Source organism: Athalia rosae, chromosome 1, assembly GCF_917208135.1.
Source record: "Athalia rosae chromosome 1, iyAthRosa1.1, whole genome shotgun sequence".
In the NCBI taxonomy this organism is placed as follows: domain Eukaryota; kingdom Metazoa; phylum Arthropoda; class Insecta; order Hymenoptera; family Athaliidae; genus Athalia; species Athalia rosae.
The window spans coordinates 31,661,398-31,681,213 of NC_064026.1; the positions used below are offsets into that span (position 1 = coordinate 31,661,398).

General features: G+C 40.7%; 1 protein-coding gene across 23 annotated transcripts in view; it reads right to left on the reverse strand.

Moving 5' to 3' along the window:
• The window catches only part of LOC105691578 (cAMP-specific 3',5'-cyclic phosphodiesterase), a 290,405-nt gene that overhangs the window by 32,729 nt on the left and 237,860 nt on the right, over positions 1-19,816 (reverse strand). For all 23 annotated transcript variants that reach the window (XM_025746557.2, XM_048654669.1, XM_025746556.2 and 20 more), the window contains 3 exons: positions 14,512-14,613; positions 13,649-13,713; positions 12,849-12,961 (listed from right to left, as the gene is read on the reverse strand). In XM_025746557.2, coding sequence (XP_025602342.1) covers positions 12,849-12,961; positions 13,649-13,713; positions 14,512-14,613 — 280 coding nt within the window. The remainder of the gene's footprint in view (positions 1-12,848; positions 12,962-13,648; positions 13,714-14,511; positions 14,614-19,816) is intronic.

Sequence of the window (19,816 nt, forward strand, 5' to 3'; positions counted from 1 at the left end):
GAGAGTTCTAAAAATAAAACTCATCGAATGAAATCGATTCAATGACAATTGCTATTATCGGTGGAGAGGACGTCGTGTGAACCAAACAGAAGAGCCGATACGCGAGATCCGTCTTCTCATCGACTATTTAGAACATTCGACAAATGATTTTTCATGACGACGTTCGGAATAGATAAGGAATAAGCGGCACTCGTAAGCAGTTCACTCGTCACGTCGTGTTCACGTGCTCTTGAATGACTTCAGATGCGAGTCACATGTGATTACTATTGACGAAATGACGGAGAAGAGGTTAAATTTTTTGACACGATAGGTGATCATTATGGTGATAGAATTTATTTCTTCTTCTCTCCGTCCCGTTATGATCCTATGTGCGCCGTACAACAAATAAAATCAGGGGAATTCCATCGGTGAAACGTCCGGAAAACGTCGATAGATTTCAGCTCGTAACACGCAATTCGGACAAACGCGGCATATCTTCCCGGAGAGAAACTAATTTCACCAATTTTCAGAAATTTAACAAACTTTCCATCGCGAACCCGATTACAGGGAATTCGATTTCAAATCAATTATGAGAATCACCCGTGATTCGCACCCCGCGCAATTTATTTCTTAATGAGCGGTGATTTTACTGGCAAATAATAATTACATTTCGCCAACTCGTTATCGATATCAGATGTTTACACATTCGTAATTATGATATCTTTTCTCACGGCTTCAACCAGTTCGACTCGAACATCGAGAAAACATTTTCTGTCTCGAACTCAATGACATCATTCAATGATTTTCAGTTACAATTGCAAATATATCTCGAAGCGGTTCAAGTATTCGCGATATCGGTTTCGGGAGCTTCGAAGTATCGACGAAAACCGTAATAGCTTGTTCTCAAAAAATTATTTCAGCGTTCATTTATTCGAGTTGTTTGGCACTTGAATGAAAATGAAACTCCGATAAATCCGCCCAATCTTCGTGCGGCACGCTATTCGATTCATAAACTTTAGATTCGTCATTTACGTAACAATACGATCTAAATTCATATACACCGTACGTCCCAGCGTTCAGACTACAGCCGTATGCCTCGTTGCCTGCCGTCAAGTGCCAGGCATGTCGGTAGGTCAAACAAAGGTCCGCGAATGAAGGTGTCTCCTGACGGCAAGCAAGTAAACATACGGCTGTAGTCTGAACGCTGGGACGTACGGTGTATATGACTGCGAAACGAGGAACGCCAGACGAGTGGTTTTGTGTTACAATAATTTGTAGAATAACGGATCAGTTTCACGTACATAGAAAATGTGTCGCGTATACCGTTTACGTACGATATCGCAGCGAGTAACTTTTTCGATCGACGTCAACGTGAGAAATTTTCCTCGGTACTCAAAGAACAATATTGGTAGGAGAATGAGGGCTTCGTAATGGATTCAAAGGATGTTAATCTGGTCGTAAAATATTGACATTTCACGATTAAACGGTTCTTGCATCACCATCGGTTACCACCCGGTCGGTCGGTCCGTCACTTGTATAGATCTCTATGTACATATACTATATAAGGTGGGTATATAAGTTTCCATTTCCCACCGAGGTAGCTATGTGATATTTATACAGCTAGAGATTTTCACCGAAAAAATTATATGTATAAGTCGTACAAACTTTACATTACTATAGATATATATTACGACCCTTATCGCTGGGACCCTCAGAAAACAAGGAGGTAAAAAAAAAACGAACGATCGCTCGAAACGTATATTTTTAAGTTCTTACAAAACTTTTCAAATTCACTCGGATTAATTTCGGGTGAAATTTTCTCTTCAAAACTGGTAAATTAGAAAAATTCATCCCCCGGTGATCTTCGCGTATTACAGTATTTCGGGAACTTTGACGTCCCAAGTTTATCGGTAGTATAATTAATTAATTATGCACAACAAAGTGACAAGCTGGTCCTAATCCGTCAAGTTATAAGCGAGCGTGCTTTGATATAAATTGTACGTAATGGCTTAACATCGTCGACACGCACGAAAGATCTTAACGAATCTGATCGACCCCCGGCGTGGTGACGTAGCTTCAATTAAGCTTGCGTTTTGACCGACACTTTCCGGCATATTTCCCGTCCGTTAAAGGCGATCTATATTCTCGGCGTTCGCGAAATATCGAGCAGTTTCAAAGGAAGTAGGTGAAACAGCATTGGTATAGGCGAAGAGATGAAAAAAAGGTAGGAAAAATAATCGACTCGCATTTCGACTCGGAGAATATTGGCGTCGAAGTATCATACATATATCTCACGACGAGGAGTGAAGTCGGAGCGAATTCAAATTCGCGAAAAAAATAAAATAAACGAGATAGAATCAAAAATAAATAAACGAATGAATGAACGAACATAAAGAATAATACGAGTCCCTCCTTAATTGAGCCGAGTCGCGAGTCTCTCTGTAAATTTGAAGAAAGTCAAGAGGACGGTACGGGCGCGGTAGCGATTGCTTTTTGAGTTCGCTAGCCCTCCGCAGACTCCCGTCGCAATACACTCGCGTATGTACAGCGAATCGACTGAATAAAAAAATAAAAAAAAAAAAATATATAAAACCAAGTTAAACTCTACCGACTGCAAATAATCATTTGTAACATCGGATTTGAAATGAAATTACTTGTCGGTATGTTCTAATCAATTCAATTGAATCACACGGTTTGACGACTTTCGGGATTCTTTTGGAGCGCGCACCCAGGGTAGACGTCAGTTTCGTACCGTTCGCGGTAGCCGCAATTAAAACGAACGAAGTCATTGGACCGCTAATGAATGTATATTCCGCCGAGTCCGATGAATTTAAGGTGGGTACTTATACGAACACGAATGGCCGTGTTTCGCGCTCTGCACATTTCAAGCAGTTTCATCGACTCGCGTATTGAACGGAAAAAACTGAAACCAAAAAAACGAAAAACGAAACGAACAACCGAATACGCACACCAGATAAATTTTGTCGACTGGAAATTTTATTTTAATTAATACCTTTTTTTCTCTACCGTTACAGTCGATGCTCTTCCTTGGAACCGATTTACAACATCGTCCAGAGATATGATAAAAATGAGAAGGAAAAAAAGTGGGAAAAGAAAAAGAATAAATAAATAAATGAAATGAAATGAAGAAAAAAAAACCTTCAAAATAAACACAGAGATATCACCAGGTCGCGGTTATCTTCGCTCTGAAGAACAACATTCGTTCATCGACATATTAGCTATCTTGTCAAATGTTGTATAACAATGTTACAGGAAATATAAGAGACTCCGCTTCTTTATTATCTTACGTACCGTAATAAGAAACTTGGAGCATTCGTTGTACGTGTATACTATACCGTGAATTCAGCAGACCAAATAACAATAATTAGAAATCTTCGGCTTGTTCAAAATAAAACTTATCGTCGAAACTTTGGCCTACATATCTGTTTCGAAGAAATCAGGACGTTTGAAGAAAAAAGAAGAGGAAGAAGAAGCAGAAAAAGAAAAGCCACGAAGAAGAGAGACAAACGAATTAATTCCCGATTATACATAGGGGTTCGAGCGCGCAGCCTTATAATATATCTAGAGAGTTTTTAATGAAAAGGCGGGTAAAAAAATTCGTATCACCTACACCGATCAAATAATCGTGAAATATTTCGCAAGTGGGCGATCGCGTAACGACCTGCTGACGGTGAAGGAAAAAAACCGAGAAATTTTTTCAGAATACGTTTACGATATACTTGTAGAGCAATTATTCGAACACGGTTCATCTTATAAATATCTATGATAAATATACACCTGTAAGATTTTACGGTTTCGGGATGGGCGGAGAGAGATGTCGGAACGGGGGTATTCATCGGCACGTCGACACCCCGGCAGCACGCGTTTCACGTGGTATCAAATGAACGAGGCTACCGCAACACGCGGGGGTTGGTATATATTTATTGATCGGACGGCGCCCGGGGATAGGCAGAGGAGCCAGTATATACCTCTAAACACCCATACACCTCAGTTCCCCCCCCCCCTCCCTCCCCTAATAATTATCTCCGAAGGATCAGAGCCGCGTAAGCGCGTCATTCGCCGCTTTTTTTCGTTTTTTGTCATTTCCGGCAGGAGGAAATCCCTGGTTACCCCCTGTAAACACGTCATCTTTACCAACTGGCGATCATAAGACTCTGAGGGAATAATCGTTACACGACTAAAACGATCGCGTCGCACAACGATATTTGTTCTTTTTCTGTTCGGTTTTTTTCTTCGGAAATCAAATCGTGAAGGGGATGATTTTTATAGACTCCATAAAAAAAGATCCCGTAAGGCTCGTCGGTGATCGGAGGTGATGAATAACGTATTTCGCTGGAGTGAAGTGATACTCTACGTTTCGTCGTTGTGTCATCATTTTCATTGAAATAAACGGAAATATATGAAGCTTTGCGATACGATCTGTGGATTACGAAGAGGATTTTTTGACTCGATATTAAAATGTATTATAGAGTCCGATACGGACGACACAGCGTGTGAAACGATGTATTCATTCAGTCGGAGCTTTTTACTACTACTACGTAAAATCTGCCGGCCGATAAGATTACGGAAAAGTTACGCATCGGAGAATTTAATTGAAAATTCTCTAAAATCTGGGTCGGAGTGATAATTTGTTATGGGATTTTATCGTATCCATTGAATTGCACAGTTCGGAAATTCGAATAAATTTCATGTACGTGAAAATTGGGAATGAGATTTCCGATCCAAAAATAACCAAATTCTGGAAAACTGTTCGGATTAACGATGTGATTTATACGTGGCACGGCCGATTTTCAGTTTTTGCGAGAACAAAAAAAAACATAAAGGAACGAAGCAATTTTTTTTTTTTTCGTACGATTTGCAAGAACGCGACCTTGGCGACTGGTTCAATACGTTCGAAGTTTTAGATCGGAAAAGCAAACGAGAGATTATTTAGTCCAGCAGTCGCTATAGATTCCATTTTACGATTTTTGGGATTACCTAAAATAAGATTATGAATAAAAATGAGGGTCTCTTTTGAAATAATCTCTTTTGTACACCTCTGACAAAGGATCAGATTATTCTACAGTTGAGAATTCTATTAAACAGCTTTCTTGATGCTGCAGTATTGCGAGAAAAAAAAAAAAAAACAAATACCCACGTCTTATCTAATCAAGATTTCTTTTCAGTAAAATCGTGACTTATTTCTTTTTACTTTTTTTTGTTCATTTCAAATGTGTATGATTGGCTTATGTTGGAAGAGCAGAATTACGTCGCCGTCGAAAAACGAAGATCAATATATTCTATCCTCGTACGATCAAAATCAAAGAACATAATTGGTCTCTGGCATCGATAGAACCAGAGAAGGAGAAGTTTCTCATACAAAATATTCACGTTACGCTACTCGATTCGCTCCTTTCCATTACTCCATTCATTCGGATTTTTCTGGCCCTACGTATGCTTCTATAATTGTATACTTTTATTCAAATAGATAATACAGCACATGTAACATATCTACGTAAGTGAAATTTTATGCACATAACATAGGATGAAATGTGTGCGCGAAGCGCACTGCGATGCAGGCACCCATTTGTTTGTTTGGTTTACTATTTTGTTTGCTGAATTGTGTTTTTTTTTTCTTCTTTCTCTTACTCTTTATGATTTGTATGCTCGAGTTCGCGTATGCGACGCAATAAAATTGGACGAAGCGTACGTGTAATTTGCGTGTAACGTATACCTACCCCTTTGCGATAAAAGTTGTGGATTAAAATAAATATTGGTTACGATTTGAATGTTCAAACAAAATGGGAGTGTGTACTTTTAATCAATTTAACGGTCCGCGTACACGTCGTAAAGACCTTGGAAGCGCGAACCTACCACGGCAAATTAAGAATTCAATATCCTGCTTGCGACACTCTTATAATGGGTTCTTATAGGAATTGAACTTTTCAAATTGGAACAATTATTGCTCTGGGCGATCCATTAAGCTATCATTGATCGATGAATTCCTCTGTTTTGGTGGTGGTAAGAAAAATCTTTGACTCGATATCGGACGGAGATGCTACCGGATAAAAAAAAATCGGAGAACATCTACGACGTTGAACACTCGCTATTTTTTTTAGATATACACGACGAAAGTTCACGGGATTTGATTTTCCAAATTGATTAGCGGTATTTTCATTACGTAATACGATATACGTTAAATACACGTACCTGTAAATACTCGATTGCGGGGCTTCGTTCGAATTGAAAGGTAGGGGTGTACGCAGCGGAGATGTACAAATTTCACGAAAGTATATCCCGCGATACCAAAGCCGATATACGTAATGCCGACGGTTCGAGTCTCGTGTTTTTTCTACGAACCTTCATTTCACGTGAGACGCAGTAACATTATTGTAGAGCCACAGGTTTTAATCGGATGTGAATAAATAAATTAAATATATTAAATTTAAACGACCATACATCGACAATGCTCGACAATTAATTGGATTTTGATGTCTGACCGATCAAGAAGTCACGCCCAAGATTTACGACGACACGTTTATAATTAAGCGAACGTTGTATCAAATCACATCGACGAACCGTTGAAACGCTACGAATATCAAAGAGAGAAGAAGAAAAATAGATAAAAACGAAGAAGACGCAAAAACTGTTCGTGAATTTTATCGATGAAAAATAATAATCGCAATTTGTTGCGGAAACCGCATTTTTGCGCAACACCGCATATCTCGTTGAGTGGATTCGACGTGTCGTTATGAAAAATGACTTTCACGTTACAATCACTTAAGCTGATCCATAAAAGAGGATGTAATCCGTCTGGTTCCCCACCGGCGTATGGATATCCTGGCAAAGTCACTTTCATTTGCGAATGACTAACTTCGGTTCCGAGTTTAGGTAATACACCGGAAACACAAAATGAGGAATTAACATTTCCTAACGGCTAATACCCCGTTGAGAATCCGAGACCGGCTCGTTACATATATGGGAGTGAAACGCTTTCTATTAATTAGTTGGGAGGAAAAAAAAAGAGTAAAACAGTCGGCACCGTTGTGCTCGCCGGGCAACGTATGGCGTTCGATGGATACAGTTATGAGATGAGAAGAGAAAAAAAAAAATTTCTAGTTCGGCATCGAGTGAGAATAATTGACGAACTTCCGGCGGACCGGCGTCGGGCGAGCACGTCCCGATATTTAGTGATTGAACAACGGGTAATTCACGTCGAAGGCTTCGACTACATCGAACAGAGCTTAAATAATTGCATGGCTACTCTCCTGTGACGATCGCAGCTTGAATCGACGTCACATAGGTAGTTTCTCGTTAAATTCCCTAAGTGCTGTTCGGTGTTCGTAAGTTCACGTTCGATTATGACAGCGCTTTGCGTCGTCATCGGTGAGCTACGGGGGGGAGTATTCCTAAGGCGCGAACAACCGGCGTAATTAATATCAAAGTCGAATATTTTCATTCGTGTCGTTGAAGGCTGTCTAATCACGTCCCGTTGATGGCAAATGAAAAAGAAACGTTACCCAAGGATCGCTCTTCCTCGGTTAGAAGGGGACGCTCCTGATCATCGAGAGGGACTTTTCTCTCCGACGAAATCCCATGGCAAAAACGATTTTTGATACTTCCGTCGGGGTTGTTTTTTTTTTTTTTTTTTTTTTTGATCGCTCCGATTCTCAGATTAAGGAACTTAGCCAGATTTTACCATCGAAAGATGTTCGAACGCTCGCCTTGGCCGGGTGACCTCGATCGGTTGAACTGAATTTTGTTTTTCCCGATCACCCCGACGAGGAAAAATAACTCATCGACGAGTAGGTTTGCTACTGTGAAATCGTTATACGATCCAGTACGTGATTTGTGATGGAGGAAAAAGTGACGAAGTCAAATAACGTTAGGTTGAATTTCGCGGAAGCATTTCATTCCGGAATGTTCATTCGGTCGTGTTAATTCGCTGTCTTTCCTGTACGGGAGCTAAGTGTTTCTTCAAATAACGTCACGTCAGGGTATACGACATTCGTGTCCGTAATGACATATAAATTATTTTCCGGTAGTAATTTGCCATTCACGAGTTGAATAAAAATCATCCTTTATATCGCAACGAATTACGTATAGCAAGGAAAATCGATCGTCTATAATTTTTCACTCAGATTCACCGAATGTATATAAGTATACGATTGTAGTTTCCCAAGACGTCAGAGGCGAACATTCGTCTTTTTGAAGAAACTTTACCGCGTTCCTTTGACGGCGTTCACAGAAATCTCGAATGTGTCAATAGAACGATTGTCGAAGCACATCTCCATTGTTTGATAACCATGTGACGACCAAGGTGCCTTTTTCAGAGACACGCGATCGTATTTAAAGTTTTAGAGGACGCGTACGATTTCTACGTACATCTCCAATTGGTGCCTCGATTATTCGCCGACCCATTTCCATTATTTACGGTGATTCATTTTTTGTTTTTCGATATTCGAAATGCGCCCGATCGTGATTGAGTCGTCTCTCCTCCGCCGTAGCTCTATATTCCATTCCAATCTCCGTGGGGTTCGCGTGATTTTTATCTCGATTTCCTCCCTCGGGTCGCACCGATTGGGACATCATCACGTGCACGACGCGTTCCAAACTAAACAATTATTCAATTGTTTCGTTTCAATCAATATTCGTCGTGTACGGGTGCTGAATTCCGTCGGAAAGAATTTTGACACGAGTGCTTCAGATGCGAGTCAACGCTTGGTAAGAGTTCAATAATGACCGATCAATGATACTTGATCTCCATTTTGTACTCGGAATTCGATCACTTTGCAAAACTTCGATCGACCGACGTGATTACGTATTATCGCCCTCGACACTAGCGTAAGAATTAATGTCATCGACGGAAATTTGAATACTCACAAGACTTTTATTGAATATTCATTTCCAGTGACTCATGAACTATCGTATTTAAATATCAACGTGAATTCGCGGATCCGTCTTATCGTTCCAGTCACTTCCTTCTGACGTAAATCGTACGGAACATCATATTCATAATTTCGGCAGGTATATCTCTCGGTTCGTTAGCACGGTCAACGAGAGACCTTGAAAAACGAATAAATATAATAACTAACTAAATAAATAAATAAATGTAAGAATTCTACAACCCGTCGGGGTAAGGCTGTGGAGGGACAGGTATTTCGGCGTGACGTAAGAGAGGCGAAGTGGTTCGTTGTGACCGAATGTATTAGGTCAGTTGACGCGATCGAGTGGAAGCCTTAACCGAAGTTGTAACGTCCACATCCGAACCGATCTACGTCAACAAACATGACGAATTAATATTAATGAATTGGAGCAGTCGATTGGTATTGAAGGAGGCTCTGCACGCGACATCCCCAAATCCATTCATCCGTGCAACGAAAGAGTTCGGTCATTGACGCAATCGCGACATAGATTTCACGTTACGAAGTGAATATAAATTTTTCTCAACGCCTAGAAACTTCGACGGGGAAATTCTTGGTAGATCGTCTTTACAGCTGCGTAGACTCCGCGGTGAGTCTGGAAGGAGAATTAGCTATGGCGGAAAGCTAATTTCATCGATGAAAAATAAAAAGAATTACGATAAACTTGATTCGCAAGTTAATTCGCGAATAACTTGAACAAAAGTTTTGCAACAATTCAGCGAACGAAAAAATCCGCTGTTACCGTCGGATTTGTATCCTTGAATGGGTCAGTCGCTCTCGTGTTGATGCAATTCGATACTACGACGACTCGCGCTACGTTCGTAGCGAGAAGGTTGGACGTAATTTGATCTTGAAACAGAGTAATTTGTTTCGTACGTTAGTTTCCGTTTCATAAGAGGTACGTGATAACTATGAGTTTATGCAAGAGTCAGCGATTCGTTATAGGAGTCGCCTCGATTATTTTATTAACGGTGTTACACCACGTACGATCCTACTAAAATGTAGCGCACAAATGTAGAAGTCTTAGCTCATCCGTACCGAGATTTGACGGTAAAAAATTATCGTCTATGAGTCAGACGAGCTTCCACTCACTTTCCTATTAGCGGTTCATAAAGTACGCGTACGACGATGAGGTATTTATCCGATAATACGTAACACTTGGTCATCGGACTTGCAATTATTTTACATCACGGTATACAGTGACGTAAAATAATTCACTATTTTTCCTCTTCTTTCGTCACGTAACTCAAAACGGAACGAGTTCTCGCAAGACCGGATCTCAATTTTTTCACAAAGTTATTTTGCGAGAAACAAAAAAAAAAATTAAAAATAAAAAAATCACCAATTCGTGCTCGCGGGGGAATTAGCTCGAAATATTCCGGTTGAAAAATATACATAAAAAAAAAAGCTCCCTAGTAACCGACGGACTTCATTCGCGATGGTCTAGCTCTATGCTTCATTAACTTTTTGCTAAAATGTTTGACCTCTGTAGGCCCGAAATTCGGTAATTACTTCAAACGAGCCGGAATAATTACACCTCTTTTTTACGGAAGTACGAGGAAAAGATAGAGGCAATGTCTGCGGACTAGCCGCAGTTCTATTCATTTCGTTCGTTTAATAGCCACAAATTTTCTGCGGCTACATGAGCTCTTTTGTTACGTCCGTGAGTTAACGATCGAAGTTTCTTTTTTCCTTTTTTTTTTTTTTCCTACTCGAATCTGCTCGGATAACACGAATTAAAGAACATATATATATTTACCTGAACATCCACGAACGGGAGAGCTCTGTAACCCGCGAGAGTGGGTAATTAATTAGGAGGATTAGCAGAAAAAAAATCATGTTTATAGAAGCTGTAAAGTAAACTACGGCGATGGGATGAATGATATATGAATCACGTCTAGGTCTTCGTCATTTTTTGTCATGTTTCAACTCAACGAAGTCGATCTCTACGAAAATTCCAATTCCTCAATTTCAGCGAGACGTTCGAGTTATTTTAGTGATTTTCAGATGAGATGTTTGAGCAAGGGATTAAAAAAAATGTTCGATCCCACGTCTGCCGGATATCCCTCGGTGTCTTCCGTCGTCCAACTTCTAACAATAGGTTCATATTTTTTCAAGGTCCTGTACTGTCGAAAACGTTCATCAACCACCGACAGTTGGAAGGAAAATAAAATTCAGCGGCGATTTAATTCGGTCCCTGAGGCACGGAACGTCGCCGCGTCGTTATAAAACTAACGTGATATGGGCTTACTCGTGACCGTTGGAAATGGTCGATTCGAGGTTCTTTCCTTTTTTTTTTTTTTTTTATTACGTTCGGGATACACATCGTTCGTTCGTGCCATCAGGAGTGATTTAATATCGATAGATGCTGAAGGATTTCAATCGAAAAAGAATCAAAACCTTTATCGTCGATCCGTCCTCTTTCTCTACCACGTGATATGTCGTTTCCACGTCTACGGTTCGGGGGATTTTTGTTCAAATATTGGTATGATTTCTTACCTGCGTACCTTTCTCGTTAGAAAATGTAATCAAAGAGATTTGAGGTGACCCGGGCGAACGCTTTGGCTCCCTTTGTTCGAAATGATTTGGGTAGCCGGGTGGTACAGATGTGTTCCCACATTTGCCTCTGCTTCTTTGAATTTTTCATGCCAGAGTCTTTGCATTTTCGCAAACAGCCCTGAGCCAACTCTGAGCGAAGCGATTATTCTACGTTATTAGAATACGCGGTATTGCGCGCAGGGTTTTCTCGACTTTTGAAACTTTACAATTCAGCTAGGCTAAAATATTACGAATACTTTTCGACGCGATGTAAAATTCTCGACGTTGCAGAATAACGTCGTGAAAAACATCGGAAAAAAAATATCCGGGATTGCGGTGATGGTGAAACATAAATCATGGGGGAAAAAATCATTTTCGATCAATCTTTGTCGAAATCTTCCGTATCGTAGGCACTTACCTTTGCGACAAAAAAGTACATTATTCCAATGAGATTGGTGAACTTCAAAAGAGAAAATGGTAACTTCATTTCAGAGGTTCAATTTTTCAGTCAATTTCTTCTCACTTTGACGAAAATTTATACCCTACGTATTCGTGATGGCGTATACCGTACCGTCGAGCTCGTTCATTAATTATATGAGCCCCCATTTACAGATCAATGTTGGTTCGCCGCTCGTGAAGTACGTACGTTTTATTATAATTTACATTGCTAATTCGAAACTTGAACGAAATTAATTACTTATATTTGAATGCAAATGTTGTACCCTTTCAACATTATATACCCGGTAGCTGCTGGTGACAGCTCATCACCTCGGTAACCTAAGAATATAGCGAAAAGCTCCGAATATAATATTACTTCGGTCATGGTAATACGGCGATCGAATATGTTCTTTCAAGTAATATAGGTACGTCGGTGAGTACGGGCTTTGAACCGTTCCTCCGACTTCCCGAATTGCAAATTTGACGTTACGATATAAATTAATATTGTTATTATCAATTTTATTTATTTTCATTCTTCAGCCGAATCGGGAGAAAATTTTCAACCTAATTTAATCTCAGCGTAAATTCGTGCGCCGTGAGTGTGTTATACCTACGAAGTCCTTCCGGAAGATCCACGAATTACGACGAGTTACGAAACGAGGATCGATCTTCACGTAACTTCCATATTCGGCCGAAACGTAACGACCGATACGGAAGTAGAAAACAACGAGATATCGGTATTTGTGAAAAGACTAATTGTTCAAATTAATTATTTCGATCAATTAAAATGGAACTTGGAAAGCTGTACGCAAGAGAAAGGTTGCGGATTTCGGTGGAACCAATTACTCGATGTACCTCCGTGTAACTACATAATTCAACAAGTTGAACGGCGGGATTACGTCTCACGATTTATCGTGTAAACACAATTACGAAAATCTAATGAAGAGGAATAAATTTGTAACACGGTACCTTGAGGGACGCCATGTCCGAAACGGAGCGATGTGTCTGAATCGTTTCTAGCTGATCCAAACACCAGTCAAGTTCTTCTATTGTCTCGACAGCCAACTTCATGTAGGGTTCATCTGAAAAGAAATGGAACTTTACTCAACCGAGAACATCAGTTTCTCGATACCTTTGACCCGCCCTTGTAAGTTCGTGATTTGAAACCGGAGAATCACGCGATACAAAAGTTCCTATGAAAAATAAAAAGTTAGCGGGGATATTGTATATGAAATGGGAGAATTAAGAGAGAACGTTTTCAAAATTTCAATCGCCGCGAAGCTGTGGTAAAAGATGAAGTCAAAATATTTTGCAAAAGTGAAATTCACTTTTGTTTTTATATACTAGCGACTTCGCTGAGCTTATCTGTGCAAAAGCACGCCCGTGGGAAGACGTGATATTTGTATGGCTCCGAGCCAGATTCGAGTTTCAAGACAGCCCAGTCGGGTTTATAAAGTCCGGTACAAAGTGCGGCAATTTGTCCGGAGTAAAGTGAGAGAAAATTTCGAAGAGGAGAAAGCTCAGAATGGATATTACGGAAAGACGGAGAGCTAACCTTGTTATTAACCTTAGTAACCGAGTGGTATCTCTCACTCTGTCGTTTCGAATTTTGGCTCACCCGGCCGGTTTGTTGTCGGTAAAATATTTGAAGCGGCACACCTAAGGTTTCGTAATTGAAAAAAGCTTGCTTTTTCTCTCGACCTTTTCTTTAAGAATCTCGCTATAGGCTTCGCGTGCAATTAAATGAAATTAATCGTATTTCGCGTTACCTCCTGGCGCCAGATTCCTGGGCTGCGGTGTGCTGCTGCCCTGGGCCCCGCTACTTCTTCGTGATCTGCAAAAATTATATTTGTTCCGTGAACACAAAGGACTACGAACTTCTTTCGGGCTGAAGTGCTTTCGTAACTTTCTTTTATTATCAGTTTTTTCGTACTTGTTCAAACTTAAAATCTGATCGAACTCGCGTCAGCCTTTTTTCTCAGACGAAAAAAGAAGAATGATCGTCAGTAGCGGGCATGAATTATCGATTTTCATTACCTCACCTTTCAACAAAAACAATCGCGAATGAAAGATGGATAAATCGAAGGCCTGTGATTGCCTGACCGACCTCATTTCCCACTACACTTTATTATCCCCATACATCCGATTCGTATTTTCAATATAATGTTACTTTGGAGCCGAAGTAATACATCGAGAAATTTAGAAAGAATTGTATTACTCCAGGCTACGGATCTACACTTGTAGAATTCTTTTATTTGAAAGACGTTAAGTACGAAATCGGGTGAACGAATCGCGATCTCTTTCGTCGAGTACAAATCAGAGATAGGTGAGCTACGTACACCGGAGAATGGTAGAACGTACGGCGCGAGTGGAGAATAAAAAGAAAGACAAAAATCTAGATAAGAGAGAAAAGACGATTTGATTTCAACCATTTCATTTTATCAGACGCGTCGAGTCAACCGTGATCCCCTAAATTGTAATACCTTCAATCGATCTCAATCTTTCATTTCTATGATGCCTACATTTAATATTTGCGTACTAATGTACACCGTATTCGACACATCTATCTTCGTGTAGTAAAATTTTAAAGCTATTAGATCTGAGTAACCGCCGATGCGGGTATCGTACTTACTTATTTGTCGGTACATTGGTGAGTGACAAGAAGTTGTTTCTAACCGATCGCAGCGAGGCAAGAATTTGTGCAAAAGGTGTAACGATGAGATCCTCTCCATGACTGAAAATAAAACATCATTATTCGACTTTAAATTCAACGGGTACACCTACGAATCCGTTTTGAAAATCTCATTTCGCTACTGGTTTCTTTTTATTCAATTAAGTTTTTTTGATTTGAAAACAAAAAAGAAAAAAATCCTTTGCGAAGCTGCTCTATTAGCGTACATGATATGCACCTGGGTAATTACATTATTTACAACACATATGATTCGCAATGCAACGTTACGACTCCACAAATGTAGATCAAATATCAGAGAAACGGAAATTCACAAATCAATACTCGTGATACACGCGAAACACTTTTTCGACAGATCCGTCCCCGCGAGCTTTGCCTGTAGCGATTCTCTTTCATTTTAATTCTCCCAGATCAAAATACAAAAAAAAAAAAAAGCGAGTACCATATTTATCAGAGTAGAAGCTTTCAGCTTACAACAAATATCTCTGGTATGCGCGGAACGTTAAAAGTAGAATTTGCGCGAGATGTATAAAAATTCAGTAACCTGCACCATCGCGCGTGTATTTAGAAATATTTCAACAGAGCTGGAACATCGGTGGATTCACCTCGTGGCTTTGTTCTACGTCGGTGAAATTCATTTTCAAAAATATTGTTGTGTTTTAAACGAACCCGCGTACGTATGGTATAGGTACGTATCTAAATCACACACACATACCGATCGGAAACAGAACATAACAAAATGCAAATCATCATCGCCTGATGTAATCAACAATACCGTGTTCGAGTCAGTTTTTTTTCGTTTCCACCTTCCGATGTATTACGAATCATAATTGATAATATTCAAAACTACCCAAACGATTTATTTATTTCGACACGATGTCGAATAAATGACGGAGCAGAGATCGACATACTTTTCAGCATTTGAGGAGAATTCAGTTTTTTTTCCGCCCTCTTATGGAAGTATACTCCGGCCATCTCCTCGCCTTGTGGACCAGGTATCATTATTTTTGCGCAATAGTGCCGAAACCGAATACGTCCGACGAAGTTAGCCCGAAATGTGTAGTTCGCACGAATGAGTGGTGCACGATATCGATACGCACGGTTTGAATGGTCGGAGTTTTTTACTGCACGGCAATGGCGATTCATTGATCTGGGTTTTTTTTTCTTTTGTCCCCCTATTGAAATCGAGGAATTTTTTCTGAGAATGAATGGATATGTCTTTTGTGCGTACTAAGGGCTCATTCCCATCATCGTTATCATTGTTATTGCTATTTGTATCGCACATTTTTATCCCCTTTTTGAAAAAAAACATCAATGAAATTTCGAATCCCCTCTCAGAAGTTTTTTTCACAGGTTTCATCCGATCCTGAATTCAGACCGCTGCAGCTTTTGCTATATTTTCAATACGATCCGTTCGATTGCCAGATCAGACCAGATTGTGTGTCTAGTTTTCGCTCACTCAGTCACTTATAGGGTTATCAGATTTGGATACCGGCTACATCGATTTTTTGTAAAAAAAAGTAACGCTGGACTCTTCGAAAAACCTTGGTTTTGGTTAGAAATCAACATTTTTTTGTCTCGCAGCATATTGACGTGTTTCTGTTCAGAAACATGAATCCGTCGATCAAATTAGGCTGCGACTAGAACCAAACGAGATGTATCTCAATTTTGCCGTTCCAATAAGAATTAGCGAAAAATTGGCGATAGCTCGATCAATTCGATGGACGGGTCAATTCAACCAGCAGATTTGGATCTCTGAGTTAAAAATACGTCAGAATCCTCAATCGAAAACAAATCGAAGGCCGTAGCCTTTGAATAATCTCAAAGTGAGACCATTTACTAGCGATACCAGCGATCGATGAGAAAGGAAGAAAAAGCGAGTGACCGTTTCGAGACAGAAATGAAAGTTTTCTGATCAACGTGGTGGGTAGACTTGTCTGCGGCTTTTAGAAAATGAGCGATGTACATAATTCTCCGCCTCCGATATACCCGAAATGTCACTGTGCCCGGAGTATAAATTCCGCAGTACATTTCACGTACCATACGAACGCGCAAAAATTCGCCCACTCGCGTCTACGCCACAACCTTCATGCTTCGATAGAATATTTGCGATTATTAAACGTTACGCAGTGGGTGGAATTGTTACGCGTACATTCCTCGACAGTCGAAATGGAAGCGCGTCCTATACGTCGACGTCCGTGACGGATCACCGGGTGACCTTCTTCTTCTCTTTTTTTTCAATTCATTGCTCGAAAAATATAATTCTGGTCCTTTTCGCCGGGCGTATGGAAACTGGCAGTCCCGCGAACCAATTAACGTTGCCTATTAGTTTTCCATTTGTTTTTGTATAACTTTGATGTTGCTCGAATTTACGAGTGGGACGCACATCGGCTACAGGGGTAGAATTTCGCGATTACGACGCAGTATCGACAACGGATTCCAGACGCGACTCAATTTCCATGCCCACGCGAGAAGGTTGATGCCGTTCGTATATGATACGAACAAATACTATTAGTCCCGTCGTTATTAATTGGTATATATTCTCAAGTTCACGGTAAGGTTGCCGCCCACATCAAAGGCGTGCAGGTGCCACGGCATCTCGAGAGGTTTCATTGCCGGGATGCGGCCACTTATTCCGAGATACCTGAACCGTCGACTTCGTCGCCCGTAGGTCTCCTCGCCGGCTGAATTTCGAGACCGGTGGCTGTTGGGTAAACGAGAGATGATTTAGCGATGCGGATACACCTATACCACGTTGAATAGACAAAGCTGCGGTAACCGAGGTAACCCTACAGTTGCTTCGATTGAGGCTCGCGCATCTCGACTGATTATATGTGAATTAATTCCACTTCAAAGCTCGTCGATTTACGCAGTGTGGAGAAACACACGTGGCGTCGTATCAAAATCCGCAAGATGCTCACTCAGTCCGATTCAAGATGAAGGCATTTGGCGAACGAACGGTTTTCCCCGTACAACGAACCGGACATCTCTTCCATTTTTAACACGAATGAGAAAAGTTCAAAGAAAATTAAGAGAAGACGGAAGAATTTTTTGATCTCACAAAGGATCACCAGACGAGGATTATATACCCTTATCAACTAAAAGTTGTAAAAGAAATTGCGATATTATAAACTTGTCAAAAGTCTTCATGTTTCAATAAAACTTTCTCCTCAGACGGTTACGTAGTTAATATACGAATCGTCGCGCCTGAAATTCCAAGATCTCGTACGCGAGATTTCATGTACATACGATCCAGGCGATTCAATACATCGTCAAATTTCGGGGTGGCCTTCCTGTAACGAATCTATATTCGGACGATTAGCCGCGTTGACCGAGGTTCCGAATATGATCAGTTCATTACTGATCACGATCAGCGGAATTAATTGCGCATAAAATCTGGTCATAATGAGCGCTAAATGAATGTTAAGATTTTTTCTTCAATCGACTTTCTCCATCAGCTGTTAATGGCGAGATAAATAATTGGATACGACGTCGGGGAATCGACATTCGGATACTGAGATAAATTAAAAGAAAGACGAGAAAGACAACCAAAAAGGGGAAGAAAATCAGAACTTTTGTTCGAATAATCGTGTGCAGGGAACAATCGGTATACGGGAAAGGGTGGAAATAAATGATCAACTCCAGCAAAGTGCGAAAGAGGTCGCGAAGAAAGTGGCGACGCTACGGACCGGGGGGAAAAAAAAAGAAAAAAAAAATCATGGGTACAAAAAGGGTTCCTTTCGTTATTTTCCAGCGACTTCCCGTCCCGACGTAACTTATTCGAGCTTCCAGAGTCATTGAGGTCGACGAACGAGAGCGCGAAACAAGCTTAAGATCTTCCCTGGAAATCTCCTTGCAGTACCAGGGCGACAAGTGGTTTGTCTAATGGTTGCCTTCCCACGATCAATATAACGTTCTCTGCAGCGAGGTTCGGTCTACCCTATATACCGTATATAGGGTGGAGAGGAGGGTCACAGGAGTGACGCTCTGTACATGCTCCTCAACTGGGTCATCCGACATCTCGTCACCGGATACCTCGTGTATTTTAATCCCTTCGTAGTCGGACGTTCGAGGCGAATAATTAAGGTCATACCGTGACGCGCTGCAGCTATCGAATAATAAAATCTGTTGTTATACAACCTGCTGTATAGTCCGTGATAAAATACGGGGTAACCGGTAAGGGATACGGTTCGACCTCCAGACACTTTGCCAGTTTATACAAACGATTACGACTATCCGACGAGAGCTTAGCCCCGGTCAAACAAAACTTGGGCTTTTTGTCGAACTGCCTTTTGCCCTTGATGCAATTACGAGGCTCGAGACGTTGTAAACTATACGGTTCGTTAGGTAGGTCGGTCGAACGATTTATGGCTGCTCAGAGTTTTGTCGAAACGACGAAAAAATAAAAGTAACACCGCGTCTATGGACGTATTATCGAAAACCGTACGGGGTGTCGCGCAAATTCAGATCTTTCGGTGGTAAAACGTGTATTTTCATTAAAATCCCATTCCTAGCTGAAATTTTTACAATTTCACTCTCGCGGCATCCCAGCGATCTAGTTGATTCAAATTCAGTGCTGGTTTCACTACATTTTTTTTTTTTTTTGTCGTATTTCATTACGTCCCAATTTTCAAATCGGCTGGAGCGAACACGTCCGTCGAGTTTCACCGGAGCGCGTTATATTTCAAGTCCGAATGACGTTTGTAAAGTAAAGCATCTCGACCCGACGATATTTATAGCAAAAGGTAGGAGGGCGAAAAATGTTCATCGAAGGAAGCAATAAAAATAATAACTCTCTATAATGAGAACGATGATAATAATAAAATAGAATAACCACTTGGGACGAGACGTTAAAGGTCAACGAGGGCAAAGGTCAACGAGAAGTTCGATCGGTACAATTCGACGAATGCATGGAGACGCATCGGGTCCAGGGATACCATGAATTTGAATTCTCAACGATTCGTCTATCGTCGAAGAACGGCCCGTCTCCGTTACGTGAATAGCGCTGAGAGCTGTTTGACTTATTGTTAGTGAAATCTACATGGGATCGTTCGTACCGAGTATGATTAGAATTTGAAATACGCGCACAATGGCTCGCCAAAGCCACCGCGCGCGCAACCGGTTATATCATACCCCTGAGTTGCCCGGGTTACGGTTTAAACCGATATTTTGAGCTTTCGCCCCAAATAAAATATCTCGCAGGAGAGCCTTTATCAATTTCACCGACGGGATATCACGAGACCTCGAT